The sequence below is a fragment of the Crocodylus siamensis genome, chromosome 5 (genome assembly GCF_052110815.1).
Source record: "Crocodylus siamensis isolate JL-2025a chromosome 5, ASM5211081v1, whole genome shotgun sequence".
Lineage (NCBI taxonomy): Eukaryota > Metazoa > Chordata > Crocodylia > Crocodylidae > Crocodylus > Crocodylus siamensis.
Window position 1 is genome coordinate 129,439,491 of NC_143399.1, and position 24,940 is coordinate 129,464,430.

At 47.0% G+C, this 24,940-nt stretch overlaps 2 protein-coding genes and 1 non-coding gene across 5 annotated transcripts in view; all 3 read left to right on the forward strand.

Moving 5' to 3' along the window:
* The first annotated feature begins 64 nt into the window (after positions 1-64).
* On the forward strand, positions 65-179 carry LOC149864564 (5S ribosomal RNA). Its single transcript, XR_016442834.1, has one exon. It is a non-coding gene; the product is annotated as a 5S ribosomal RNA (ribosomal RNA).
* Positions 180-3,895: 3,716 nt separating this feature from the next.
* The window catches only part of GLB1 (galactosidase beta 1), a 67,244-nt gene continuing 46,199 nt past the window's right edge, over positions 3,896-24,940 (forward strand). Inside the window, exons 1-2 of one of the 2 annotated variants that reach the window (XM_090050349.1) lie at positions 3,896-4,031; positions 18,661-18,830. In XM_090050349.1, the coding sequence (XP_089906475.1) occupies positions 3,981-4,031; positions 18,661-18,830 (221 nt within the window). In that variant the 5' untranslated portion in view covers positions 3,896-3,980. Of the gene's footprint in view, positions 4,032-6,425; positions 6,555-18,660; positions 18,831-24,940 lie in introns of those variants that run through there. The other variant, XM_090050350.1, reaches the window with a different exon arrangement.
* Positions 3,929-11,419, forward strand: TMPPE (transmembrane protein with metallophosphoesterase domain). 2 transcript variants are annotated; one of them, XM_090050352.1, is made up of 2 exons: positions 3,929-4,031; positions 8,127-11,419. In XM_090050352.1, exon 2 carries the CDS (start codon positions 8,217-8,219, stop codon positions 9,534-9,536), a length of 1,320 nt encoding a protein of 439 aa, XP_089906478.1. In that variant the 5' UTR covers positions 3,929-4,031; positions 8,127-8,216; the 3' UTR covers positions 9,537-11,419. The 2 variants fall into 2 exon arrangements, with proteins under 2 accessions (XP_089906478.1, XP_089906477.1); XM_090050351.1 differs by lacking the exon at positions 3,929-4,031 and adding an exon at positions 6,422-6,554.

Sequence of the window (24,940 nt, forward strand, 5' to 3'; positions counted from 1 at the left end):
CGGGGCGGCCGTGGGAGGGGGCGGCGGCAGCGGGCTTAAGACAGGCGCAGGGAAAAGCAAAATTGTCTACGGCCACACCGCCCTGAACGCACCCGATCTCGATCTCGGAAGCTAAGCAGGGTCGGGCCCGGTTAGTACCTGGATGGGAGACCGCCTGGGAATACCGGGTGCTGTAGGCTTTTGGGTGACCACTGCCACCTTAGTCGTGGGGCACGTGCCCCACCCAGCAAGCAGTCAGTGACTGGGGGGAGGGGAAGTGGCACTCCCACTCTCTGGCCAGCACCCACAGCAGGGGGCACCGGTGCTCCCACCTGACCAACGCCTAAGCAGGGGCAGGGTGTGTCAGGGGATGCACCAGTGCTCTCAGGGGGTGCACATGCATCCCCATGCAGCCCCTGTGCATCGTCACTGTACTGCCCCATTGCCATGGGGTTGCTCTTCATCCAAGTTGCAGCATCCCAGTGCAGGCAGTGCCCCTTCCCCTCTGGACACACTGGCCCCCTCCCCCCCAACCTCCATCCAAGGTTCCCCCAAGTTCTCCCCAACCCTGCTGCCCAGGGGGCAGTTCTGACACCAACCCACTCCCCCTTCTGCCCTCCCCTTCAATCCCATGCACCCTGGTACAATCAGGCAGCAGAGCACGTCAGCTTGCCAGGTGGCAGGGCACAGATGGGTCCAGGAGTGGGGTTTAGGGCTGGGTGAAGAATAAGGTAGGGGGCTGGATTGGGTCCCCCTGAGCTGGGGCTTCCAGCAGAGGCTTTATTTTATTTTTTTGTGAATTTTTTTCATATTGCAGTTCATTTGAGCCAAATCAGTTCCAAATCCTTTGGATTGAGAAACATTCCGTTGTTCATATGCTGTATCTGATCCTACAACCAGCAAGTATCCTCCACCCCAGACTTTTCAGCCTGGGGTGGCTGGTTAGTCCCATCCTGAGCTTTCTGGGGCTGCCCAGCCATGAGCTCCCTGCTTTGACTCATCTTGGGGGCTTGTTACATACAAAGGTGAAGGAGGCTTCTGGAGCTTTGAATCCCTGGACTATGGACACTTTAATGCCTTAAACTAGTTTGAAGCACACATAAAGTTGTGCTGTTCCAGGGCAGGTTCCTTTCTGAGGTGTGTCCCCAGCTTCTGCCCCATTGCCATGTGGCTGCTCCTTACAGAGGGGCCATCCAGGTTACAGAGCTCCAGCATCCCAGTGTAGGCAGTGTCCCCTTCTCACCCTCCTGTTCCCTGTGGGCAAACTAACCCCTCTCAACCCACCCCCACAAAGCCTCCCTCCAAGGTTCCCCCCAACTCTGCTGTCCAGGGGGCAGTTCTGGCACCAACTAACTCCCCCTTCTACCTCCTCCTTCCAATCCCCATGCACCCCCAGAGCACATCAGCTCACTAGGCAGCAGGGCACAGGAGTGAGGTTTAGGGTTGGTGGGGGGCGAACAAGGTAGGGGTCAGGCTCGGATTTTGCATTAAAAGGCTACCTTCCCAGGACAGGGGCAGTAGCTCCCCCTCACTGCTCCCAACCACCCTGGGAAGGATGACTGGCACCTGTCACACCCCAGTTCTGAATCCCAGTTTATTGAACGCTGGGGGGGGGCTAGCAGTGTGCACAGGGAGGCAAAACATACAGAGGGGCTGAAAAGGTAAGCAGGTGAAAGCAGCAGTATCTATAGCTATACTACCCTGAACACATCTGATCTCAAAAGTTAAGCAGGGTTGGGCCTGGTTAGTACTTCATACTTGGGTGGGAGGTCACCTGGGAATCCTGGATGTATGGTTTTCTGGCCTTTTTTTCCCTTGCTTACCCTATCCTGGGCTGCTTGGGACCGTCCAGCCAAGCCCTCCTTGCTTTAACTCCCCTTTTTTGCTGTGGGAAATTTCAGGTTGCATTTAAAAAATAAATAAATGAAAATAAACAAATTCTGAGGTTGTATTTGTGTGCATGGATCTGTCCTTCAGCCCGGAGCCATTAGAGGACAGTCATCTTGATCCTGAGCCTGGTGTGTGTTACTCTAGCAGACACAGACAGGAGCTGGCTGCTGATTGTAGTGGGGAAAAAAAAAGATTACATTTTCCCTTCTCTCTGCTGATGGGCCCTTGAACCCACCTTACCAATGGCACAGATCTGGGGCATGAAGTTGCAGTGCTTGGCTCCCCAGGTGTTCCTGGATGGAAACTCAAGTCCTTGATTCAAGTCAAACCACTTTGCAGGTTTGGGATGGAGAGCCAAGCCCTTGATTTGGGGCTTTGTATCAGTCTGATAGTTTGGATTGTCTATAGGTGTGGGTGATAAGGTCCAGCCAAAATTGGGTCCGAGCTACTGATGATATGGCAAAAGCTGATGTGAAGATGGATGGACACTGAGTCACAGCTTGGGGGGCACAGAGCACAGGTGGGGTGAGCCCAAGCAGAGGGGATGGCATGTCAGTCCTGCCAGGTGGACGTGACCTATTCCACGTGGCCTCGTGCATGTGTGCAGAGGGAGGCGGCAGGCAGTAGCTGGGGGTGCATGGGGCACACGAGGAACAAGGGAAATGGGCCGGGCTGGGTGAAAGCAGCAAACTGGCTCTTATCCTTCTGCTAGTGCTGGATCCTGCCTGCAAATGTGTCATTGGCCCATGAATTGCAAGCAGGGTAGGCTACTCAGATACTAGGTAGAGCCCTGAGAGTGCTGGGAATATCTGAAATGTAAAATTGCTCTTCAGGATACACTATTGATAAAGGACTGTCACCTCATTGCCCCTCCAAGCATGCAGGCTAAACTTCTCCAAGGTTGCATTCTGGACATCAAGGCATCACCAAGTGCTGGGTCTGCACACAGCAACCAGTCTGGTGGCCAGGCTTTTCATCTCAGCTAGAAGATCTTCACTAGCTCTGCACAATATATCTGCAAGAGTGGAAGAACCAACATGAAGCGTTCATGCCTTCTGCTTTCTCTGAGCATCCTTGGCGCAGTGTGGGAGCTGAACCAGGGAGAGACGTTTGGTGAAGCCTCCCCTGAGACTATACCTCTGGAGATACAGTTTATTATCTTTCAGATGTGGAAATTATATATGTGGAAATTGTAACTGTTGTGTCTGTGCTATCACCAGCAGTCACTAGGGTGTGGTGGTCAGCTAGCCACTTGGGATGGTTTGTGGAGTTCTGGAAGGCCCAGAGCTGAGATGGAGGTGGCTGATTGTCCTGACCAGAGTTGACACAAAATTTTTACTAATTTTCCTCTCTCTCTGGAGCTGTTCCCTAGAAAAACAACATTACCTAGCAGCAGAATGGGCAGGGAAGCGGAACCTGCCAAAGATCCCCTGCAACCTTGCTCTGGGTGAGGCCTTTCTACCTCACCTCCTTGGGCCTTGGCCATTTGACAGCAAGGTGCGATGGGGGGGGAGCTGCAGGCCTGGTAGTGGCAGTGGGGCCTGGGAGACCTGCTGATTAGGAGCATCAGGCTGGGGGTTGGCAGGGCCTAGCCTGCATGGGGTAGGAGACTCTGCTGGGGTTTGGTGTGTCCTGGCTGTGTGCTGGGCCCGGCCTCGGGCCTTGCACGTGGAGGGACAGGGATGCTTGCCGACGGCGGCCTGGTGTCCTGCGGGGCAGCCTGCGATGACGCGGCAGAGCTGGCGTGGAGATGGGTGGACGCTGAGTCGCAGCTTGCGGGGGCGCACGGCACAGGTGGGGGGAGACCCAGCATGGCGCTCCTGCCAGGTGGACGTGACCCATTGCGCCCGTGTGGGGCACACGAGGACCACGGGAAACGGGGCGGGCAGGGCAAAAGCACCAGGCGGGCTCTTCTCCCTCTGCCAGCGCTGGGTCCTGCCGAATCGTGGAGACCAGGCAGCAGCAGGCCTGCCCGGCCCTGGGCTGAGAGAGCGCCCGGCAAGGCAGCAGGGGGAGCCCGAGGCAGGGCGGGAGCAGTCACCTGACCCGGCGGCGGTCACGGGACGCGGCCCTGCTGGCCGCTGCCGGCTTCCTCCGCTCCTGGAGCCGCCATGCCGCTCGCGCTGCTATGTCTGGCCGCGCTGTTCGCCCTGCTGCCCGCGGTGAGTCGCTGCCCCTGCCCCGGGGGTCGGGCTGCCCAGTGCCCCGGGCTGCCTTCCCCCTCCCGGCCCGAGCCCGGGGTAGCGCGCCCGGATCCCGCTCGCTGCTGGGAGGGAAGAGGCGCAGCGGGCTTAACGCAGGAGCAGGGCGAAGCGGCGGTGTGGACGGCCACACCTGATCAGACCCTGCATGGGAGACCGCGTGGGAATCCCGGGTGCTGTAGACGTTTCCTGTTTTTTGTTGTTGTTTTTCTCTTCTTCCTCACCCGATCATGTGCTGCCTGGAACTGCCCAGTCTCGGGTTCCTCGCTGTGGCCCGTTTTTCCTGCTTTTTGGGAGAGACTTTGTGTAGGGATCTGGGTTTCAGCCAGGTGGCATTAGAGGACACTCATCTTGATCCTGGGGTTAGGGTGTGGAGCTGGGGCAGGCATGTGCAGCAGCTGCTGAAAGCGATGGGAAATAAACGGGAAAGCTGTGGGAATAAAATAAGACAGTTCCCCCCCCCCTTTCTCTGCTGGGAGTTGCTCTTGTGCTGTTTGTCCTGGAATAGGTTGTGGTTGTCCCAGAGCTGTGGCCCTCAGCCTCTTGGCCGTGCAGGAATGATTTATGGTAGGGGGCAAATGTGTGAGCCAGATTTGGTCTTTGACAGGTCTTGATAGGCCCTGGTATGCCTAGATTGGGCCCTGGCACCTCACAGCACCCCCACCAGGACCCATGTGCCAGGATCAGGCCCCACGCACCAAGATTGAGCGGCCCTTGCCCAATCCCTGCATGCTAGGATTGGCCCCTGTGCTGATCTTGCTCAACTGCATATGCCCAGAATCACATCTTAATGTCCCACTTTACCTCTACCTGGCTTCACATGCCGGGAATGGGCCCTGGCACCCCACTCTGCCTGTCTGGCCATATGCTCAGGGATCAGTCTCTGCGCCACTGCCATACAGCCCCCCTGCACCATTGATCTAGTATAGGGCTGCACTCTCTAGCCCCCACTGCCCACAGGTGTGGACATTTGGCAACAAAGGAGTGGCAACTGCTCTCCCCCCTGAGAGCTGGATGACACAACAGCAGGGGCTCTATCTGCCCAGCTGGCCAGGGATTGAGCACCTCTGCCCTAGAGAATTACAAGGGCTGTGGGTGGAGTTGTCATAGAAGCTCTAAAACCAAACTCTGCAGGAGTTCTGCACCATTCAGAGGATGGTTCAGAGAGGATCCTGAATCAGAATCACTTTATTCAGAATCCTGAATGCAGGCCAGAGCTGCTCTCCCCCTCTCCTTCCTGTGATATTTAGCCTTTATTCTGGGCCACGCTTCTCCCACACCATCTCTACTAATTCTGGATTCTTAATGGTTTTGCTGGTTGCTTTAACATTTCGGCAGGTTTGGCATCCCAGGCCTCTGGTAACAAATCAGCCTCTTTGTTGGAAGGCATAGAATAAGAGTGGGCAAAATGCGGTCTGGGGACTGGATGTGGCTTGCCAGGCCATTCTATCCAGCCCATGGAGCCCCTAAAAAATTTAGAAAATTAATATTTATCTGCCCCTAGCTGCCCGTCATGAGCTTTCTGGGGCTGCCCAGCCATGGGCTCCTTGCTTTGACTCATCTTTCTTGGGGGTCTTGTTACATAAAAAGGTGAAGATGGCTCTTGGAGCTCTGAATCCCAACACTGTCTGCACTTTAATGCCTCAGACTAATTTAAGCCTGTATTAATGCTATGCATCAAATAGGCCTGTGTTTTCTTGAATACATGATTTGATGCATAGAGTTAACCTGGGCCTGTGGAACAGTGGTTAGTCCCCTCTGTTATTATTATGCATCATTTAAATCTGGGGGGCAACTTATTCATGAAAAGACAGGCCTATTGGATGCACCGGGTTAACCTGGGCTTAATACCCATGGAGCAATAGTTAGCTCCCCTGTTATTACTGCAGGCTATTGGGTATGCATCAACTAGAATTGGAGACGAATATTCAAGCAAAGACAAGACTCTGTGTTGTCACTTCTTAGCCTGAGTCTGAGACCATGCTTCCTTTGTGCGTTTGAAGCAAGCGCTTGGCATTCTCAGTAAACTCTTTAATGTAGCATGTTACTACATTGTGTTCCAAAAGGCATAACACAATAAATAGCTTGGTACTTCTATGGAAGTGGTTATTCCTTGATTAAAATGGAATGCAGCCTATAAAATAGTTTTGATCTTGTAATAGATTTACTTTAAATTATCAGTCTGGGGGAAAGACTAAACAAACCTCAGGTTCTGCTTTTTTAAAAATACAAAGTTTTGCTTCCTCCATAGGAAAGACACAGAACTTCACTGTAACTACTTCCAAAGAGCCTGTTTGCTGTGATATGGAACACAGACCAGATCCACTTGTTTTCTGTGTTCTTTAGTTCCCCGACTAACTAAACACAAGTTGGAAAAGAACCTCTGTGAATCCTGGCTTAGACTTCAGAAGATGTGGCAGGTTTCTGTCACCACACTAAATTCATGCAAAACTGCCATGAGTGAGTGAATGGACTATCACACTGGTAAATATGGATCTGTAGAATTTTTGACCTGAGCTGAGACACTTTCACAATTGCTTTATGAGGCTGCTGTATAGTTTTGTATATTTTTTGTTGACATGCTTTCATTTGCTGTTTTTGCTCCAGAGAAATATGAATTGAATTGTGGGAAGTGTTTTGCAAGCAATATAGTAGCAGGATTATGCTCTTGTAATTCACAACAGCTATAGCTGAGGAGCTTTATCATTGTTTTAGGAAAGGTTAATGAAATAGTTTCTCAATGTTTTTTGCCCATTATTAAACTAGAATGACCCGAGACCAACAAGGCAAGGTTCTTTGGGTAAATCTGATATCTTTTATTAGATCAATAAAAGATATCAGATTTACCCAAAGAACCTTGCCTGCATGTGTCCTTAGACCAACATGGCTACAACCCCAAGGATAACAAGGCAGACAAGGTTCTTTGGGTAGATGTGATATCTTTTATTAGACTAAATAGTTGGAAAAATTGTTCTTTGCAAGCTTTTGGGCACAAACATCCACATATATAAAAGAAGTTTTCTACATTTCCAAAGTGTAGACTTCAAGAACAATGCCAAAAATCATGAGAATTGACAGTACTGAACTTCTGGACTGTGTGGAATTGAAACCAAAAGTTGGAAACCCTAAGTCACTGAATGTTGCCTTTTGTTTGTATGAGACAGGAGGCATGCAAATTTCTTTTAAAAAGTCTAGAGACTACTTTTAAGAAAAGGCAGAGATTCATGAGGTTTTGACCCCCTTCTTGGGCTAAGTGAGGATGATCCCATTCTGGTTGGCCACAGTGGAAAACTTAACATGTTTTCAATTAAGGATCAACAGTTTTAGGGGGAAAATATACATAGCAGAAGCATTTTTATGTCTTCTGTTTTGATTTCGTGGTCCTGTCTCCCTGATTTTTCATAATTTTTTGGGGGGTGGGATAAGCTGTAAGGTCTGTCATAAATGGACTATCCTTCATTTCCCAAAACTCTGGTTGCCTAAGTTAGCTGGCAAGATATTTTTGTGAGAGCCTTGACATTAGTACAGTGTGTATCAATGATGCCTGCTACGTTAGATAAAATCGTGTAAAGGCACACCTACCTCTTGGAGACTGGGTTAGTTGGGTGGGTATTGAGCATAGTACAATAATTTTAGAAGCAGCACAGCCATGAAGCTGACAAGAGTTTTCTAATATTATATTGATTATTGAAAAGCAGTTCTTGCCATGTTGTTTGTGAGGCAATGCCCCCAAATTTTGGGACAAATTCTTGTTGTTGGCTTGGTGTTCTTAGGTTTTGTGGTGATAACTTTTTAATGAAAACTTTGAGGAAGGAAGACAGTAGAGCTGTGAGCCTGGTTGTCATAGCTCAGTATAATCATATTGCTGCATCTGTATTTAATTTCAAAGCAATGAACCTTTTCTTTTCTTTTGAAATATTCTTGACAGTGACAGTTGTCATTCAACCAACCCTAGTGTCATGTGACTGGTGCCAGATAATACTTTTCTGGCTCCCAGACTGGGAAAAGGGGAATGTATTTTAATATCAGAAAGCTGATGCTGGTTCCTGGTTGCAGGCCTAGTTGAATGAGAAGTACCTTCATAACATTATTACCAACTGGAGACTCGTAAAGAAAAGGAAAGAGCTGGGACATCGGTGAATAGAGATGATCTCCTTCAAGCAATTGCCTCTTGAAGCAAAGGCTGCAGTAGCTGCTGGAGTTGTCTTCTTTTCCATGATGATATCACGGACCTACCTGGCGGAGCGACTTGAACTCAGGACGTGGAGGTGGCTGCTCAGGTTACAGATGATGCTGTTTGCTAATGTGCTTATGATGATAGGGTCTCTCCACATCTGGAGAAGTACAGTGGCCATATTCTATCGGTCTTCAGCTGCCAACTCCTTTTGTTTCAGGCCATGGAAAATCATTGTGCTAACCTTTCTAGTATTGGCACACTCAAGCTTTTTTACCTTGCTGTTTCTAGTGGCAGAAGAGCCCTACATCTTTTCATTAGCTGCTTACACATGTCTAGGAGCCTATATCATCCTTATTTTCTTCCTCTTCACTCTAGGTTCTGTAGAGCAAGTTTATAAATTCTTGGCTGGGAGCGGTGTGAAGACAATTGGTGTCAGTAAGAGCAGTAAATTGGCAATGAAGCCAGTTTTGGCTGTTATGGCGACTGTTGCCCTGACCACTGTTGGGTTGTTGAATGCTGCCCAACCTCCTGCAATAAACTTGGTGGAAATTCCAGTTCACAAACTTCCCTCATCAATGGACAGCTTGAAGGTGGTATTGTTATCAGATATCCATCTGGGACCTACCGTAGGGAAGACTAAACTTGCAATGATTGTGAAGATGGTCAAAGCTTTAAAACCAGATATCACTGTGATTGTGGGTGATCTAACAGATTCTGAAGTGACAGCCATCCGACCTGCTGTTGAACCTCTTGGCGAGCTGAGTTCACCATTGGGAACTTACTTCGTCACGGGCAATCATGAGTATTATACCTCTGATGTAAGCAACTGGTTTGAATTGCTGAAGTCATTTAATATTCGTCCACTCCACAATGAGAACGTGAAGATCAGGTCACCAAGGAAAAGTGATGATTGGTTCTGTCTGGCGGGGGTTGATGATATTGAGGCAGATGTATTGCACTATTCTGGGCACGGCATGGATTTAAAGAAAGCCCTAAATGACTGTAGTGCTGATCGTGCAATAGTACTTCTGGCTCATCAGCCAATTGCTGCAAAATGGGCTCTCCAAGATCGGCCAGACATAAACTTGGTGCTCTCCGGACATACTCATGGTGGTCAGATGTTTCCTCTGAATGCTGGGGCATATTTGATGAATCCCTTCTTTGTTGGCTTGTACAAAGTTGGGCAAAGCACCTTTGTATACGTCAGCCCGGGGACTATGTATTTTGGAGTGCCAATGAGGCTGGGCAGCAGAGCTGAAATAACAGAGATCATCCTGCGTTCTTCCTGAACAGCCCATCAGTTTCAAGATTTTGTAATTTTTATCACCAATGCAATTAGTTGTCCTAGTGGTCTGTGACCTGTGTCCATACTCAGCATGTGCCTAGGAAGTTAGAGGAGTGTAAAGTCTAGGTATGGGTGGACTTGCTACTTCTGTTACAGATTAGGCCTATCACATATCACAGATGTGTGGAAGTTCTGAATAAGTCAGTTACTGCTCCTTTTTCTGTTGGGCTGCAACATTTAAAATATAAATCTAAACACTGATGGCATGGTGATAACTGCTTTGTTGTGCATGCTTAATATATGTAACTTATTCAAACTCATGTTCCATTATTTTCTCATTTGCTGGTATCTGACAGTGTCATCTAGGTCATGATGAAGTATAGTTCTGTCGTCTGGGAAATGTGATGATGTTGCGCATGCAGATTTTGCAGTGTTCTACAAAGTCTCCATTCAGGTGTAGAGAATCCTGCAAAATGCCAGTAATGGGTGTCTGGGTCGTCAACTGCTCTTACAGAAGTGAAAATAATGTCTGTTCAAATTCTTTTGCTGTATATTTTGGGGTCCCAAGTCTTTCCTGGGGTTTCTCATACCACTGTAATGTTAAACCAAGTAGATGCCCATGTGTTCACTCCTGAAATCTATGATGATGGGATTAGATTGCAATAGGGAAAGGTGGTAATAGCTGCCTTTTTAACTTTGCCAGAATTTAACCAGACTTCCAGTAGATACCTGATAATGACTTATGAAAATGACACCATTAACTTAAACATCCTTTTTCTGTTTGAGCATTTGATAACTTATTGGTAAGTAATGCCTGAAATCTGGAAGTGAACAAGACCAGGGAAAAATCATGTTTGTTTGTTCAGGTTTTTGTTTCTTTTTTCTGGTTGAGTAGGCTTTCCCTTGACAATGGGGAAGGAGACAACTTAAAAGAAAGGCAAATATGACTCAGAGTTAACATCAATAATTGAAACTTTAGATGTACTTCAGTGTTATCTAGATTTCAAATTGATAGCATCTCTAAAGCATAGCTAGACTAAATACTAGTCAGCTTCCATTTTGGGGAGGTTAGTTTTGTATTTTCCTGATAACCTGACCTTCAGCTCTTATTTTGTTATGTAGGGAAATCCTTCCACCCATCTCCGCCCCCACTTAAATGGGTGTTATCTGGCGCCTGATTGTGTATTTGAATTTGCTGTATTTTTAGCGCTATGTAATATTGATAGCATCAGTGATTTGCTTGCGTCTTAATTTTAGTTTTAAAAATGAGTCCATTGTTTTTGCTTCCCCAGCATACTGCTGTTGATGTATGAAGTTCACAAAATGAATTGGAACTGATTTGTGTATATTGTCCAAGTTGACTGAAGTGCACTTGTAAACTTATACAGTTAGCATAGCTTTGCTTTCAGTGTTACAGTTTCAAAGGGAAAAGGTGAAAAAGTCTAACCACATCCTTTCAGCTCTTCCTCTGTCCCAAGATTTGCAAATGAAATCCAGCTCTTTCTCTGTGTTCCTGTCCATCAGAACCAAAGTTCCTTCTCTTAGCTGGTGGACTGGCTATGGGTAAACTGGTGTCTTGGACAAGGAGCCTTTCAGGAAGGTGGGCAACCTTTCAGGAATTCCAAACCAGCTGCCTGGGAGTCACCTGTCTCAAGCCACTGATTCCCCTACTTACTTTGCCACTGAGTGCTGCTGATTTTTTTTTTTCCCCCCCATAGCCGATGGCAATGGGTGACAGTGAATTTGATGGTGTGGGTAAGCGGAAGCTGTAGTAGCGAGGAGAGAGAGCAGCCCTCACCACAGGGAGGGCTGAGGCAGCAGCAGGTGGCTTGGGTGCTGCAGAGGGGATCAGTGGCACATGGCAGAGGAAGGCACAGTTCAGGGAGGAGCAGATGCCCTTGCTGCTGCCTGTCTTGATTTTTTTCCTCACCTCTCTGCCCATCCCTGAAGTGCTCCTGTAGCTCAAATCTGGCTTGTAGGCCATTGGTTGCTGACCCCTGTCTTAGACCAACACAGGGACCCAAAAGTCTTAAGTTTTGGTGTTCTGTTCATACTTCCCCTGATTTGCTGGTCAAATCGTATAACTTTTTTGTACCTCCATCTAGTTGATTTGGCCAATTTTGCTGTGGGATCTGAGTGTCACAATAAGTCTGCTCAGGAAAGGCAGTATTAACAAATGGGAAAGAGGCATGTGATGCTTTTGGTAGAGCAGGAAAAATGCTGCTTTTGGCAGAGCAGGAACAACCGTCCTCTTGTCTGGACCAAGCCCATTGCTAATGCTGGAAGCTCCACCTTCACAGAGTGCTTTGTGTTTGAGCACCTTTCACTTAAGGAAATGCCTTGGGATCCCTTGTTTCCCCTGCATGACTTGCTATGTTTTTGTACACATCTTCCTCTGACTTTTTTCCATGACTAAATAGAGTTGATGCTACCTGGCTTAAAAGTACCATATAGGCAGCAGTGATGAACCCCAGCTCCTACAAGCATTTGGCCTGCATTGTCTCTGTGAAAGATGTGAGTTGAAGTTTGTCTTCTGTTGAGTAGTGCAAAACATTCCTTCTAAACCATTGAGTCCAGTTGGATTTTTTGATGATTAAATTGAGGGTAATCACTGTGTGCAATGCACGCTTATTATCTAGGTAGTTACCTCTGTGGAGAGAGTTGCACTATGGGGAACCTGATGTGTAGGCGTATGTGCATGTTTGTGTCCATCTCAGAATTCCTGTCCTATCTCTTCCAAGAAAGCACAAATATTCACAAAAATCAATACAAAGAAATGGTTCCTACCACGAATGCATGGGTGACTTAACTTGCTGCACATTAAATACATATGTGTGCATTAGAATGCCTTTTGAATCAATGGAAACCCCTTTTTCCTAATAGTTTATTGCCTTGTGTACTAAATCTATTTTTGTCTTGATTAACTTTAGTGGTGAATGGGTTTATTATTTTGGTTGAGAATTTAGCCAAAGGGTTTGTTTACTACTAGAAGGTGAATTTATTGAAAAGGCAACATTGCCTACTTATGTCACAGAGAGATACCCAAATCATAGATTGACTGAAATAGCTTATATTATAAAACAACCTGTATTAAGGAAGTGTTTATTTCTGTATAATCAGTGCACTGATACCTGATGTTAGTGTTCTGTCCAACTTAATAAAATATTGTTCACTGATCAAGGAAAAGTCTCTTCTGTAGTTATCTTTCGTTATTTTGTGGCTAGGTGTCATTGGAAATGGATATCTAGAGAGACCTACTTTAGGAAATAAAAAAAAAAATGGCAGTAGTGAATATTCTAGTATAATAAAAGGCTTAGTCTGTCTGTCTGTAATGCTCCGGGCCAGTTGCAAGGGGGGTGGGCGCTAATTGGCTGGGCAGCCCGGCCTGTGCGGCCAAACATGTCCCAGCTGCCTGAGCAGCTGGGCTTCCCTCCTGCCTCCCTGCCAGAAGGCGAAGCGGGGGATGATGGTGGCAGTGCCCCCCTGCTGCCTGGCCCCCCAGAACAGCTGGCAGGGAGGGGGAGGAGGCAGCAGACAGGGATGGAGGGAGGGGGTGGGGCTGGGCCCACCAGGAATGCCATGCAGTGCTGTGCCTTGGGGGAGGTGGCACACAGGGAGGAAGGGAGAGGAGTGGGGAAGGAGGCTGGCAGACTCAGGCCATGTAGACCCAGAGGGGGAGTGGTGCTGGACCTGAAGTGGTGGTGGGGAGGAGAGCGGGCTTGGATCCGAAACAGCGGTAAGGGGGTGGGGAAGAGGTATATGCACCTTATAAAGAGGCTGGTAGTGCCTCTTCAGAGGACAAGTATGATCCCTGCTTACCTGAGAGGGCAGTGATGATGCTGAGGCGGGACCGCCTGGTGTGCCCAAGACTGAATTTACCAGAGTGTCAGATTGGATCCTCCCGGTGCCCCAGAGCTACTTCTAGCCGGAAGTTTTCCCTGGGGAAGGAGAGTGGGGGGAGAGAGGACACCAGCAGGAGGGAAGCTCTGGTTAAGGGCCAAGATGCTATTCCCTGGGACCGGGGTTTGAGATCTAGACAGTCTCTGAGCTCGGAGGAGCTCTGTGAGAATGGCTGTCCATCCAAACATGGCAGCTGAAGGTTGTGGACTGCGGAGGGAAACCTGAATATACAGGGAAGTCTTTTTTTTTCTTTTGCATTTCACTGGCAATGCAGACTGAGACTTGTAGCCCCAGGGGGCACTGACTCGCATTAATGAAGGCAATTAGAGGAACCCCTTAGGGAAGCCTAGCCAGCCAAGAGGGATTGTGGCTTAGAGGGACCATACCTGTGGGGCGGCATCAGTAGAAACACTGAGTTCAGGGGTTTTTATGGTTTGTTTTTTTTTTCTCTTTTTACAAAAAAAGGGGAGGATTCCCCCACGGTGGTTTTTCTTTGTCCTGCTGAGTGAAGGAAGCCCTTCAGGATGGCTGGATCCTCGGCATCAAGTGCCGGAAAACAGGGACAAAGGAAAAGAAGAGAGAGAGGTTTTGTTCAGTTTATCAGACTGGACAAACAGGACAGTTTAAAGACTCTTTTCCATATCAGAAGTAATTATCCTGAAGAAGAAACGATAGCTGGCCTTCAGTTAGAGAAAATGGTCAGGCCAACCACACGCATATGTTCTAGGTTATATCTGTTACCATGATAATTGGTTGGTGTATGGCTGGGGTGAAAGGGGAGGTTGGAGCCCCACTTGGTGGGTGCCTTGTGCTGTAACAAAACTCATTGGAGGTAAAATCGCCTCCAAATTAACAATCCATCAAGTTGTGGCCGGCGAGAATTGGGTGGAAATCAGAATCTTGATGGCTGGGCCAAGGCATTCTAGACAACCTGGGATGCCCTTACGTGGTGATCCCCTGACACTCCTCAAATACAGAGGAGTAAAGAATGAAGTTTGGGAAGGGAAGCAGGTGCCAAAGTGGAGTGGCACGGGGACAGAAGTGGAAGCCCAGTGGGAAAAGGAGGAAGTTGGACTTTGAGGATGAAATAGTAGAAGGATGGAGAGGAGAGCAGTAGGAATGTGAAGAGAATATAGGCAGGCCCAAATAGATGGTCAGAAGGGAGGAGACAAGGAAGGAGCTGAGGATGGAGGTATGGGAGCAGAAGGGCTTTGCTGGAGGCAGGGAGGCAATTGTAGAAGTGACTAATCAGTCAAACATGCCCAACAGAGCTTGGGTATCGTAATATTTTCAGCAAAGAGCTGTGAAACCCACCAGCAAAATGTATCCTCATCCCCATTCTGTGACAAGGCCCCATATCAGCTTTTGATTGCTCCTAGTAGGTTCATTAGCCACATGGTATGCAAGTTTGTGCTTTGGATCTGAATAGCTCAGCGATTCTGATGATGTGTGAAGGTGTTCTGTTTAGTTCTGGACAATAACACTTTTGTTTTCTGTTTAGCTTTCAGAGAGAGACATGGAAGCAGTACACACACATCTATGTTAAGAAAAACCCAAATGAGGTTGCAAAATTAAATACAGGCAGTCCTCAGACTTACAACACAGTTGATCCCTGAAAGCTGCGTCTTAAGTTGAAACATCATAGCTCGGAACCGTTATTCCTATGGGAAAAATGTTATAAATGGGGGATTGGTTCCTGAACCAAGACTGATACCCTATCTTCACCAAAAATACCCCAGAATTTTGTACTCGATCAGTTCTACATGAGTAATATAGCTACATAAATGTATTTATATTGTAAACAGCAATCGTATTGACTTGGAAGGACTTCTGGACTTTTTGAAGGGCTCTTAGTTGGACTTCTTGAAGGGTTCTTGGCTGGAGTCTTCTTAGGAGTCTTGGCTGGAGGTTTTTCTGGAGCCTTGTCTGCTTTCTTAAAGAAAGTGTCCAAGGAAGTTTGGACAGATGTTCTCCTGGGAGATGAGCGATGCAGCTAACTTGTTCGCTGGCGTGGCATGGCGTCGCATCAGATCAAGCTTTGTAAAGTTTAAACTGACATCAGAAAGTTGAAACAGGGTGTCAATTTATAAACTGTGTAAGTACCATTTGTTGTAACTTGAAACATCTTAAGTCGAGGGCTGCCTGTATTCAAAAGTTAGGAAAAAACAGAATTTAAGATTGTTTGGATTGCTGTAATTCAGCCCCCGTAACTGTGCATGTACTCTGATATAGTCTTTAAGAGTGCACTCTCATTCTGTACGCAGGCTGGGCATGCTCCAGGGATGACTCAGGGTTGTGTGTTAAAGGAACTTTTGTACGTAAAACACGTGCTTCCTTATTTGACATTGGAAAGTGCCAGGGATGACGCAGACAATGTCAGGAAGAGAAGTCTCATGGTTAAGACAGTTGATTGCTGCCCTGAAACATGGTGTGTCGCTGCTTTCAGTACAATTTCCATGTGATGTCTGACAAGTCACTAAACCAAAGTTTTTCCAGTTGGCCATTATATGTTTCATTTTAGTAAGCAATTTGAGACTGGAGCCAGATTTGCAGAAGTATGGTGTATGATTGTAATATGCATCCCTTTCTTTATCCTTCCATTTTTATAGATAATTTATCCCGTTGGGCAGCAGTCTGTCATCTCGTTTTGGTCATGTGTCTAAGGAAGTTGCCTTCCCTCAGCTTGCTGTCTCTATCTTTTTTTGAAAATTGGTTACACATCTTTCAAGTAGTGCAGGAACTTTGCAGAAATGCTAGCCCTTTAACTTCCAGTGGCCCTCTGGTTAGAAACTAAGCTCTGAAGACTTTCAGCTAACACATCACTGAACATCAGGTGTACCGTATACCTAGATCTCTCTGTACTCGACTCCTCTTGTTTAATTTTCAACATCAAATCTAGCAGAAGGGTCACTGAAATTCAGTCCCTTTTCAGAGGGCATGTGTATTGATTCAGAGTGCTCAGTACAGAAAGCTGAGCTTTTAGCATTCTGGTTGTTTCTGCTCTCTTGAGTCTTGTGTATTTAAACTATCATGGTGATTATAGTGCTACCACCACATAAAGGTAGCACTATATAGGTAGTGACTTACACCCACTTAACAGAATGAAAAATGAGTACAGGTATGGAGAACCATACAACTCTAGTCATTACTTGCTTAACTTACAGGTTTATTGTGGTTCCTTAGATCTATTTGGCTAAGTTTGAAGGCTGTAAAACAGGCTTGTCCAACATGCGGCCCAGCAAGCTGTTTTCTGAGGCTGCGACGGGAAATTAAAGTAAACACTTGTTTACTTTCATTCCCACCCCTTGTCCCTCCCCCAGCCCCTCAGCAGCTTCCTAATGGCTGCTGAAGGGCTGGGGAAGGGACAAGGTTCCCACATGCACTGTGTCAGCTTGACGTTGCTGACGCGGTGCATGTGAGAAGAGGAGTAGCCACATGCCACTCAGGATGAGCCCAGCCGGAGCAGCAGGGGCTGAGCTGCACTTCCCTTGCCTGCACTGGTCAGTCCTGAGTGGCACACGACTCCGCCGCCGCTTCTGCTGGCTGGTGCCGACCCGGGCGGGTCTGTCCCATCTGGAGCAGCATGCAGCTTCCCACGTGCTGCTGAGGATGGGAGGAGCCATGTGCTGCTCAGGACTGACGCGCGCAAGTAGGGGGAAAATGCAGCTCAGCCCCTACTGCTCCGGCCGGGCTTGTCCTGTCCCGAGTGGCCCACAGCTCCGCCGCCGCCGGCTGGTGCAGACCTGGCCGGGCTCTTCCCATCCCCAGCAGCTCATGGGAACTCGGCTTCAGCCGCATGCTGCTCCGGATGGGACCCGCTCTGGAACAGTGTGCTAATAAACTTGTGTCTGTACTTGCCAGGAACCCAAGTAGCAGCTGGTTGATACCTGGTAAGGTCATGTGAGTAAAGACTACTTATTGCTTTCTGTGTAGCCTTCAAAATGGTTTTATCCTACTAAAATATGCCATACTTTGTGAGCGTCATTGCCTCTGTATGAGAAAGTAGAATCATAGCCACTGAACTATAGTCATACCCCAGGGAAATGATCACAATTCAGCAAAATGGGCGGGAAGGAAAAGCCAGAGGTCTAAGTGTGCACCCTAAAAGAGGCCATGAAAGAGTCAGAAGCACAACCTTAGAACCAGGAGCTATCCAGTGACGGCAGTCCAGTAGACATGATGGGAATCCTCTACTCTCATGAGATTTAGGAAAGCAAGAGGACATGAGAGCAACATGTAGGCAGAGACAGTGCCTTGGAGACATGTTAATAAGTGAGGACACTCTGGTCAGTGACTAATTGTGGGTACATCTTCACTAGCTTCAAGCCACTCAAACCTGCTGCTAAAAAAATAAGCCCTTCCTACCTACTTATACTTTACCTGCTCTGAAATGGAAATGAGCCAGTGAGGGCCCTTTTAGGGTGGTCATAGGACAGTAGAAGCAGATCACACACAGCGAGTGAGAGATATTTCCAGAATGTCCTCACCACCACTTTTCTTCTGAAAAGCAAGAATATCCTGAGGTTCATTTAATGTTTGTAAAATGCTTGGAGAGCCCCACATAGATGCACTGCATAGAAATGCAAAATATATTTTGACTTATTTGGTTGGCACCTTGGGCTGAGATTTTCAAAGCTGAGTCAAAAGGCCAACTTCCATTAAAATGAATGGGATTTAGAGGGCTCCAAATCTTTTATGACAACTTTGTAACATGCCTATCTACCCCTTTTTGAAAATCTCAGCCATAGTTTGGAAGCTCAGCTGAAGAACATAAGAGCTTCTGAACATAAGAGCATAAAAAGTGCCATGCTTGGTCAGCCCCATGGTCCATCTAGCTCAGTATCCTGTCCCAAACAGTGGCAGAGGTGGATGCTATAGAGGGAGAGTTTTGAACTGGTTAGACCCATTTCATTGTCGCTTCCTGCAACTTCATTGGTGTCAAAGGTCACGTGATATCACTTCCTGATGTGATATCACTGCCTGTGAGGTCTTCGAATATGGCTTGCCGACCCACTGGGTGATGATAAGTTCATGATCTGGCCGCACATTCAAAAAGGTTGGATACCCCTGCTGTAAAAGAACCAATATTTTGTCACCAGTTCAGGTCATGTTCTTGTTGCTCCTGAGATCTAGGGTATAGAAAAGTTCAATAAGCAGAATGGTTTAATAGAAAACTGGCTTTTTGATGGAGGTGGGAGCTCACACCTTGTAACTTTCTTGACATGCAGAGCATACCTCAGAGAAGTTTCGGAATTGACTACGACCACAACTGCTTCGTCAAGGATGGGAAGCCATTCCGCTACATCTCAGGTAGCATTCACTATGCCCGTGTGCCCCGGTACTATTGGAAAGACCGTTTGTTGAAGATGAAGATGGCAGGGCTTGATGCCATTCAAACGTAAGTAGCAGTTGATTTTTTTGGAGGAGTCTTAAATTAGGACAACAAGGAGAATTAGTCAAGTTGGGCATCAACCAATTTTTTTTTTTTTTAAATTACAGTCAGTGTTCTCTGTGAAGCTGAGGGCACTTCAGATGCAAAGCTGAACTGACATATGCTCCCCTTAGGTTTCGGAGTGTTGCAATATGGATGGAAGCCTTAAATGTATAGAAGCAAGTTGGATCTAGGCAGACCTTTTAATTCTAAGATGACTACTGTAAATTTGGGAGGTTGATCTGGAAAAGAAGTTCTAGACAATTGTGTGCACATGTTCCTTATCCCCTAATTGTACCCTAGCTGGTTGGCTTTGTGAACTTTATAGCCTAGGATGTGGACACGCACCGGGATTAGCATGGAGTAACATACCCTGCATTTTACTGTGTGGGCCCTCAGAGGGGTAGATGCACAAGTAACTGGCTGTCGCCAGTTTATGACCTGCAGTATGTGCTTTTACAGAACTTTTACCACTAGGTGGCAGGGGTGCTAACTTGAATTTAGCAAACTAGTTCCCTGCGATGAAATTGACTGGAGGAGCAGACACACAATGGTTTCATCTTTGTTTGGTAACTCACTATTTTGAGGGGTCACTTTTACCCTGCACCTGGGTGACTTACACCGATACTGCATGAATCTGTGTTTCAGTGCTTTTGCTAAGGAATAAAGTCAGTTCACTCTGTTATGCTACTTTGATGTGCTTAGTCAGCATCAGTTGTAAGAACTAAGGCTTGGAACTGGAGTCATACACCTGGGAGCCAAGATCAGAATATCTTGGAATGAGGAAGCTAGTATTTCAAGGCTCTGCAAATGGTTATGCTGCCAGGCAGTAAGATGCAATGGTAAGAAATGAGGTTTGGAGACAGTCACATGGTTTTGTAGGAACCAGGAGTTGATGGGGAATATTCAGGGACAAATCTGCTGAATAACCTGCAGAATGTTGCCCAAGCAGGCTTAAAATGAAGGCTGCTGCTCATCTTCCTTAGTCAATCCAAAAACACATCCAGGTATCTCATCCCAGTCTCATAACTAAATTAAGAGGCTGTGACTTAGATGTTTCCATGGTCTGGCGGGTGGCAAATTTGGCTTGGGGGGTCACACCCAGAGAGCAGTAGTAGATGGGTTGGTACCAACCTGGAAAGATGTGGGTAGTGGGGTCCCGCAGGTCTCGGTCCTTGGACCTGTACTCTTCAATGTCTTCATCGGTGACTTGGATGTGGGCATGAAGTGTACTTTGTCCAAGTCTGCAGATGGTACTAAATTGTGGGGCGAAGTGCCGCTCTGGAGGGTAGGGAATGATAGCAGGCAGACCTGGACAGGTTGGAAAAGTGGGCAGAACACAATAGGTTGCAGTATAACAAGGACAAATACAGAGGGCTGCACTTAGGCCATAAAAATATCCAGCACACCTACTGGTTGGGAAATGACCCTCTCAGCATCACAGAAGTGGAAAGGGATCTCGGAGTCACAGTGGACTCCAGGATGAACGTGGGTTGTCAGTGTGATGAAATCATCAGCAAAGCTAACTAAACTTTATCATGCATTAGCAGATGTATGACATATAGAACCAAGGAGGTGATACTTCCCCTCTATGCAGCATTGATCAGACTGCAGTTGAAGTACTGCATCCAGTTTTGGGCACCATACTTTAAGAAGGATCCGGATAACCTTGAGAGGGTCCAGAGAAAAGCCACGTGCATGGTTAACAGGCCAAGTCCTATGAGGAGAGACTAAGGGACCTAGACCTCTTCAGCCTCCGCAAGAGAATGCTGAGGCTTATTTTGTGGCTGCCTTCAAATTTATTAGGGGGGCACAGCAAGGGATCAGAGATTCCTTCACCAGGGCACCTCTTGGGATAACAGGGAACAATGGTCACAAACTGACAGAGAGCAGATCTAGGCTAGACATCAGGAAAAACTTCTTCATGGGTAAGGGTGGCCAAAACTTGGAATGGGCTTCCAAGGGAGGTGGTGCTCTCTCCTACCTTGGGGGCCTTAAGAGAAGGCTGGATAGGCATCTGGCTGGGGTCATCTGACCCCACCACTCTCCCCTACCCGGGCAGGGGGTTGGACTTGATGATCTGTTGAGGTCCCTTCTGACCCTATGAATTAGTCGGGCAGATCCAGCATACTGTACCCTAAGACTAGGTAGATAGTCAAGGAACCCAAGGCTGAATTGATTCAGGCTTTGCAGGTTAGTCTAAGATGTGGAGATTAAATTGAAACAGATATAAACAGACATTTACGTTTGATACAGGAAATGTAGCCACATACCTGTAGCGGCTTTTGCCAGAAGCTGGGAGCCACTAGATTATGGCTCTCTGGCTGTGTTCACTTTCTTTTCCTGCTGTCTTCATTTCCGCTTCCTCCTGAGGGTCTCTGGGATTTGCAGTCCAGAATTACAGCAGCAGGGCTCTGCAGGGTTCCTCGTTACTTTCTCTTCCTCCTTCTAGGTGTCTTTGGGATTTATAGTTCACAGTTGCAGCCAGCAGTAAGTTTGAGTGGGGGAAGAGGTGTTTAACCCCTCTTTCTGGCCCCAGGCTCCTCCCTTCCCCCCCATTTTCAGCTAGGCTTATCCCCCTCGCCCCCTTATCAGTCAGCCCTCACTGCTCCAGCTAGGGAGCAGAGGGTGGGACCAGTCCTGCTTTCTGGAGCAGACAGCACAGGGCTGCAAAGCATGCTGGGATGCTAGGGGATTGATTTAACATGAACCAGGGAGGGGCCTGAGACAGAAGCTTCATAAACCGGTTTGATCCAGATCAGTTCAGTTGGATACTACATTCAACCAGGTTTATCTTAAGCCAGTTTCAGGCATTTTGAAACTGGGTTATGTGCACTGGACTTCTGTCCTTTGTAAATCCAGATTAGAACTGGTCTGATAAATGCTGAGTTGGGTGTGTGGGTTGATTAGCATTTGGAGCACAGATTCCCCATCATGCAGTGCTCCCCTGCTTCTCTGATCCCAGAATTCACTGCACTGTCTGCTTCAGGCTTTCTGTTCTCCATCTCTCATGTAAATGAATGGTCATCTGGTTCCATCTCGGATGTAAATGAGACCTAGGGCAGTTGTTTCACTCCTGTCACCCTTATCTGGAGGGTTTTAGGTGTGTCTCTCACTGCTTCTTAATCAGTTTCTGCTTAGGTAGGAGGGGAGGGGAGTGGCAGGGTATTCTTTGTGAGTTAGACAGCGTGCATCCTGTGTCAGGGTTCCCCAAGAACATGGAGCTGAGAGGTAACAGCTGTGTTCAGGCCAGGCGGCTGTGGCAGTGGTGCTGGGAATGGGGCCATGGGGGTAGTATCCCCGCTCCCAGCGCTGCTGCTGTCCATGTTGAGTGCAGCGTGGGCCAGGCCTAGTGGGAACAGCCTGGTGCAGCCTTTCATCCTGCAACTGCAGCCCTTCCTCCCCACGTGCCCACCAGGCCCTGGCCCCCATGTCTTCGGAGGCAGGCTGCTCTGGGCTGTTCCTGCTGGGCATGCTGTGCTCAGTGGCGGCACTGGGAATAAGTGTTGCAGGGGCTAGGGTCCCCTCTCCGCCCCTTGTGGTCCTGCTCCCAGTGCTGCTGCTGCAGTCTCCCAGCTTGAGTGCCACCTGGCTGGGAAGAGCCCAGTGCTGCCCTCATTCCAGCCTGGCCTGCCTCGCCCCATGTGCAGATCTGGGGTCACACGCCCCCTTTCCCCGTGCCCCCAAAGTGAGTTGCTCATGGCTCCTTCCCCCACCATGCTCAGGCTATGAAGGGCCTGCCACTCTGCCTACCTGCAGCTGCAGGTGCTGCCTTGTGTTTGGGAGGGGGCATGTGCCCTCCAATCTGTGTGTGGCAGAGGCAGCTGTGGGCTGGGCTTTGTGGCCCGAGCCCCGCTGCACATGCCCCCCAGGCCTCTGTCCCTTCCTTCCCCTACTGACTAACCTGCTGGGCATGCATGCATGTGCTCAGCCTCCTACCCCCACCTTCCCCCCCAACCCAGGATTGACTTGAAGAGGCTCTGGGATCCACCAGTCGATCACAATTGATCAGTCGGTTAGCACTGCCCTAAGTGCTGTGGCTTCTGGCCTGAGAATTACTGCTAATAAGTACTGTTTCTTCTCATCCTTTTTTTTTTTTTTATGAAGCAGATAATTAACCACAAGATGGAGCTAAATATTTAGAGCCTGTTAGAAAATAAACCAGTGAGGCTTCTTTGTGGAACAAGTGCATACATCAACTGCTCTGAACTTGTGTGAGGGATTTTTGAGCATCTGTAGTTTAATGCTATTTCTGATTAACAGGCAAAATAGTTTTATCTATTTTTAGGTAGGAAGTATGCTCTAGTGCAATATAACTAGAAACCTGACATTTAGCCTACATATTTAAGTTACTATTTAGCCTCACATTTAATCTAAGTCTTCTATGATACAAACTGAGCAAATTTCTTCACACTTGAGTGCATAAGCAAAATGATTGGATGTATTGATCACTGCCTCCCTTTCATAGCAACCATTTTGGCAGGTGTAAGAGTATCAGGCTCATCTTTTTTACATTATATAAATCCAGTCCCTTCAAGCTTTCCCTGAGAATCATATTTTTCTCCTTTCTGTCTTAAAAACATTCTTGTTAATAAACCCCATATTAAAATTTGTTGTTTTTTCTTTTTGCAGTCCCACACTGACTTATGGTCAATTTATAGTCAACTGTAAACCCAGAAGCTTTTCTGAAATAACTGTGTAGCAGGCTACTGACAATTTTATATTTGTGTATTTGATATTGCCTTTCCTAACTGTGGTCCTCTAGTCTCTGAATTTCATTTTGTTGATTTCAGACTATTACTCCAGTTTCTAAGATAAGTTCTGATTCTGTTCTACATAGTGTTTGCAATGCTTTGACAGCCACAAATTTTATAAACGTCCTCTCCATTTTATCATCAGAGTCATTAATGTGGGAACCCCTGTCCCTTCCAGTAAAAATGTAGCAGACTCAGGACATATTCCTGCAGGGCCCCACTTGAGGTGCTCTCTGTCTGACAGGAGGCCATTAACAGGGAACTCACTGAAAAGCTGTGCTCTAACGGTTATATTAAGTGCATTAAATTGATGTTGAATAACGTATATTTCCCTTGCAACCTTATGGGGAAAAAAGTCATATGACAGTGCTGACAATTTCAAAAGCCTTATTAAAATCAGAATACAACACATTTACTGCTTTTGCCTTATCCATAAGGCCAGTTACTCTTACTAACAAGAAATGGGATGAGTGTGACCTGATTTGTTACTGATCCATGTTAGCTGTTTTTAACACCTCTTTCGTCCTCTAGATGTCCATAAATTAATAACTAGTTTTAATAGCTTTACAGATAACAAAGTTAGGCTGACTAATCTGTGATTCCCTGAGTTGCCATCTTTTCTGGTTTAAAATAAAGGTGCTGTGCTTTCTTCTCCTTCACTTCTCTGAGTTGTCCCGTGTCTTTCAGAAGTTGACAAAGATAGATTGCTTTGAGTGATTTCTTAAATACTCAGCTACAAACTGCATCATGCTCTGCTAAATTGAGCACTTGTCTAAATATACTTTAATCTGTTCTTTCCCTTTTCCGGACTCTGTTCCCCACCTTTTAAAAAGCAGATAGGTTGGATGTTAGAAATTACTTAAAAGGCAAAAACAATTGGCATTAATAACACATTTATAATGGCCCCTAGATCATGGTGCTGTTGGTGGCGTATTTGTTTTTTCAAGGGTATTCATTTACTGTAGCGGTGTATGTATTTTAATAGTAATAGGGTGGGTTTCTTGAGCTTCTGTGATCTTATCTTAAACGGAAGCAGCTAGCATATACCTTGTTAACCTTTGAAATCTATGCAAGAACACAACATATCAGTAGGCTGTTAGTACTCATCTCCTTATCAGCTAGCTGGTAAAGGTACTAGAAGCTCAGTATTTGTAGGCTGAGGAGGAAATGAAAATTAATTTGTAGAGGTAAACAGATGCTTCTGGGATGCGCTGCACATTGATCTGACTCCATTCTTGCATACAAACCTTTGGATTTTGTTTTCTAAACACAACAAGGCAGTGTTCTATCTGAGGATCTGGAATCCCATAGATAATTGAATTA